This window comes from Portunus trituberculatus, chromosome 21 (assembly GCF_017591435.1).
Source record: "Portunus trituberculatus isolate SZX2019 chromosome 21, ASM1759143v1, whole genome shotgun sequence".
Lineage (NCBI taxonomy): Eukaryota > Metazoa > Arthropoda > Malacostraca > Decapoda > Portunidae > Portunus > Portunus trituberculatus.
In genome coordinates, this window is record NC_059275.1 from 10,379,534 (window position 1) to 10,384,533 (window position 5,000).

The 5,000-nt window shown below is 35.2% G+C and overlaps 1 protein-coding gene across 2 annotated transcripts in view; it reads left to right on the forward strand.

Moving 5' to 3' along the window:
• LOC123506899 (bromodomain-containing protein DDB_G0270170-like) overlaps positions 1-5,000 on the forward strand; it is a 179,751-nt gene that overhangs the window by 33,885 nt on the left and 140,866 nt on the right. For both annotated transcript variants that reach the window (XM_045259283.1, XM_045259282.1), the window contains one exon: positions 2,915-3,049. In XM_045259283.1, the coding sequence (XP_045115218.1) occupies positions 2,915-3,049 (135 nt within the window). The remainder of the gene's footprint in view (positions 1-2,914; positions 3,050-5,000) is intronic.

Consider the following 5,000-nt stretch of genomic DNA (forward strand, 5'->3'; position numbering starts at 1 on the left):
TCTTCTTCTTCTTCTTCTTCTTCTTCTTCTTCTTCTTCTTCTTCTTCTTCTTCTTCTTCTTCTTCTTCTTCTTCTTCTTCTTCTTCTTCTTCTTCGTCTTCTTCTCCTCTTCCTTCTCCTCCTCCTCCTCCTCCATCTTTTTTATTACTCTATCTACATTACTCATGTTTTTTTTCTTTATATTCACATCTTCTAACCACATCAAACTATAAACCACAACACAGTCACCTGTCGTCGCCTCTAAGTCCTCGTCACCCTGTCATGTCACCGGGTCACCATGGCCACACACACACACACACACACACACACACACACACACACACACACACACGCGCGCGCCCACAGGTGCAGACAGACAGATATACATACACATTTGCGCGATGTAGAAAGGCTATTACAAGGATCTAGTTTTGAGGTTATTGTATCCGTCTGTCAAAAAAAAAAAAAAAAAAAAATATATATATATATATATATATATATATATATATATATATATATATATATATATATATATATATATATATATATATATATATATATATATATATATATATATATATATATATATATATATATATATATATATATATATATATATATATATATATATATATATATATATATATATATATATATATACTTCGATGAATCTAACTTAGAGAGAGAGAGAGAGAGAGAGAGAGAGAGAGAGAGAGAGAGAGAGAGAGAGAGAGAGAGAGAGAGAGAGAGAGAGAGAGAGAGAGAGAAGGTAAGGATGATGTAAGAAAAGAAGATGAGAAACACATGTACGCAGAAAGAAATATGAGGAAACGGAGTTGAAGAAAAGAAAGGAAAGAAGGAGAAATAAAAAAAAAGAAGGAAGAAAGAAATGGAGACGAAAGAAAACAACTTGACAAAATTGAATCTCATCACATTTTCTCTCACTCTTTCACTCACTCATTCACTCCTCTTGCTTTTATTCATCTTTCTTCCATCACTTATATTTATTCACCATTCGTACTCAACTTCTTTTGTCTCGCTTCTTATTATCTTCCTTCTCTTCCATCATCATCATCATCATCATCATCATCATCATCACCATATCATCATCATCATCACCGTCATCTCTTCCTTGTCATTCCTTACTTCACACTACACATTCCAAGTACAATGACAGTGACAATAGTAAACATTCTCTAGGAAAGTTTATACCTGCCAACCTCCTCCTCCTCCTCCTTCTGATATCCCTGGCCGTGACCTCCAAGCTGTCACCAATACCGGCTGGTGTAATCTACAGGGTCAGGCATGATGTTCGGTGGCGTATTATCTTATTTGTCGTTAATTACAGCCATGCTAACATTGAGTAATATTTATCAGCACTTCATCTGTCCGTCAATACTATTCATGTCATTACAGGATACTGCAATACCTCAAAACTTGTAGAAATGATGACTAACTCGCAATTTCACCATCTAACAGTGCGCGTCAGTACAATTATTATTTCTTCTAGTTTTAGGCTAATATCGTAGGATTGAGTTAAGTACGTTATGGCTTGCTCTTCTAAACGCGCTAACACACACACACACACACACACACACACACACACACACACACACACACACACACATTCCGGGAGAGCATTAACTAATACAAACAAACTTAGGCTACTCTGCATGTGTGTGTGTGTGTGTGTGTGTGTGTGTGTGTGTGTGTGTGTGTGTGTGACTCAAGTTGTTGTCCCGCAGTTAAGTGATAATATGAGTTGCGTGTGTGGATGACTGGGCGAGTGCATGGATGGCGTTATGTGGTGTTGGTACAACAGGAATAACTTAAGCAGTTCAGTGGTGGTGACATTAGTGGTTGTGGTGGTGCTGTGACTTCTTTTCTAGTGTGTCAGTATAGGTGATGATGGTGAGGCAGTGGTGTGGTGGTGGTGGTGGTGAAAGTGGTAAGAATAATAGTAGATTTGTAATAGTAGTAGTAGTAGTAGTAGTAGTAGTAGTAGTAGTAGTAGTAGTAGTAGTAGTAGTAGTAGCAGTAATAGTAGTAGTAGCAGTAGTAGTAGTAGTAGTAGTAATAGTACTCTACTAGTAGTAGTACTAGTAGTAGTAGAAGTTGTTGTTGTTGTTGTTGTTTTTGTTGTTGTAGTAGTAGTTGTTATAGTATTAGTAGAAGTTGTTGTTGTAGTATTTGTTGTTGTTTTTGCAGTAGCAGGAGCAGAAACATCAGGAGTAGTATTGATATTAGTGGCAGAAGTAATAGAAGAATCAGTGATAGTACAATGCATAGATTCTTTCTCCTCCCTCCTCAAATTAAACGTAGACAAAAAAAATATTGTAATAGAAAGTAAAACTTAAATAAGTTTAGAAATACCTAAGAAAGTTACCAACATACCCTCTCTCTGCCTTGATTAACCCCTTCAGTACCGTGTCGCGTTTTCATATTCGTTCTGGTTATTATTTGGCGATTTCATACAGCTTCAGAAACTTATATGGGGATTTAAACGGTCAAGACTCTGGCTATAGATCTTTTGACCTTCATAGATCCTTTCTAATGCAAATAAAATCATGTAGTCATGCCCCAAAATCATGGTAAAAATAACTCTCAGTATTGAACAGATTAAATATGAGAGAGTAAAGATGAACGAAGAACATTTACCGCACAACTATTTTTTTGCACCTTCTTTACTCTCTCCCATATTCATGTATGGAGTCGTTGTTCCTCTCTAGTATTTTTTTTTAAGGCTCTATCGTTTGTCTCCTCTCCACTCAATTCTCTCTCATATCACATATGCAGTCCTTTCATCTCTTAATGCCCCGTCTTTCTCTTTTCATTTTCATATCTATCATTCTTCAACCAACGCAACATTCATTATACCTCATATTAACTTGTACTACTTATACTGTGATCTAATGTACTGACGTGTTCTTTCCAGGCATTGCGGTAGGGCAGGGAGAAACGCAAGACACTGTGAAACCCGTGGAGAAAATCAGGGAATACTACAGCTATATTAAAGTATCCCCTCTGCAGTCCATTTTCTCTCAAAGAAACATCACAGAAAGCGCGAGCGGTGAGTACTATATTATTCTTTGGTGTATTTTATTATTTTGAGAACGTGGCAATGTGTACTGGAGTGTGTATATACTTCTATTGTGTTTAGTTTTATTTAGTGAGGTCCTGACTTGGACTTCATTTTCTTTTATGAAGTGTTTGTTTTGGCCTCATAAAAGCAACTGAGGACGAGAACTGATCATTTATTCAAAAGTCGTAAGGTTTCTTTATTACGTTAAAAGTAATATGTTTTTTGTGTTTTTTTGTTATGTGTATCAATTTAGCTAAGGTTGGTATATTATAGATACTTAAGACTAATTTTTTTTTCGGAGATAAGATGGATTGAGGAGTGAAAACGTATGATGACTCTTATCTACAGAACTTAGGCTTACATCTGCTTAATAAATAACTGGAGGATATTCGTGTATCGTTGGTGTGCTGGAGATCTGGATCATTTTTATGCCTATTGATCTCAACATACTTATACATTTATGCGCCGCTGTATTACTCCAAGGTCTATTATTCAAGATTTCTGATGTTCTTGAATATGAGACGAGATAAAATTTCTGATAAAATAGCAACTTAACATACTTGATTTGCATATATTTAATTAATTTATTTCTTCACTTTTCATCACTCCCGAGATACATATTTTCCCATAAGTGTGAGAGTTGCTTCGATTTGATGTGTTTTTTTGCTGTATGGAAATTGTGAAACTATGATGCATTCTTTATTTTTATACTAATTACTCAAGATCGTGAGATTTTCTATTTTTTTTTTCCGAATGTTTAAGATGAATTACTTTTTTCATTATAGTTTCATGGAAATTGTGAAAAAAATTAAAAAAAGATGAAAAAAACCAAGAAATATGGAAATTGGAGGATGAGACGAAGTAATGCTAAAAATAAGAATATGAGGAGGAGGAGGAGGAAGTTGCCCACACTCTGTTGGAGGTGGAGGTGGGGGTGGCTGGGGCGCTGAAATTACAGGTGTGTTACTCTTGTTTACGGCCTACCTGTCCTCTCCTTGGCCAGGTAAAAACGCAGGTATGCAAATCTCTCCTTCACTATTTCCTTCCTTTCTTCCTTTCTTCCTTTCTTCTTTCTTTTTTTTATCTTTCGTTCGTCCTTTCCTTCATTTATTCTATTTTCTTCGTTGATTTTGTCACTTTTTTCATTGTTCTCTCTCTCTCTCTCGCTCTCTCTCTCTCTCTCTCTCTCTCTCTCTCTCTCTCTCTCTCTCTCTCTCTCTCTCTCTCTCTCTCTCTCTCTCTCTCTCTCTCTCTCTCTCTACCATAACACACAGACACCACCACCACCACCACCACCACTATCAACAAGAACAACAACAAATTGCGAAACTTATCTCGTTAAAGATTAGGACAAAAAATATAAAAAAGATATACATATATATATATATATATATATATATATATATATATATATATATATATATATATATATATATATATATATATATATATATAATATACATAATAAAACAAATAGATAAGTGCACTGCTTTCAACTTGGCGACTCATTTGCATACAATAATTATGATAAAAAACACAAACTTTAATATCACAAGAGGTTATATTGTTTTTGTTTATTCTCTTCATAGGATCGTAGGATTAGAATAGGATTGGTCTTGTAGGATATCCTGGTGCACTGAGGAGGAAGAAAGGAAACGGGGAAGTAAGAAAGAAACTAAACGAAGAGGGAAGTGATGATGAAAATGAGTAAGGAAGGAAATGAAGGAAGAAAGTGAAGGAGGGACGAAGTTGGAGATTGAATGAGTAAAGGAAGAAAGGAAATGATAGGCGAAGGAAGGAAGGAAGAAAGAGAGGAAGAAATGAATGAATGAATGAATGATGAAAGGAAGAAAAAACTAAGAGTCCAGTGACTGAAGGAAAAAAATAAAAAAGAAACTAAGGAATGAATGACTTAGAGAAAAAAGGAAAATAGTAAATT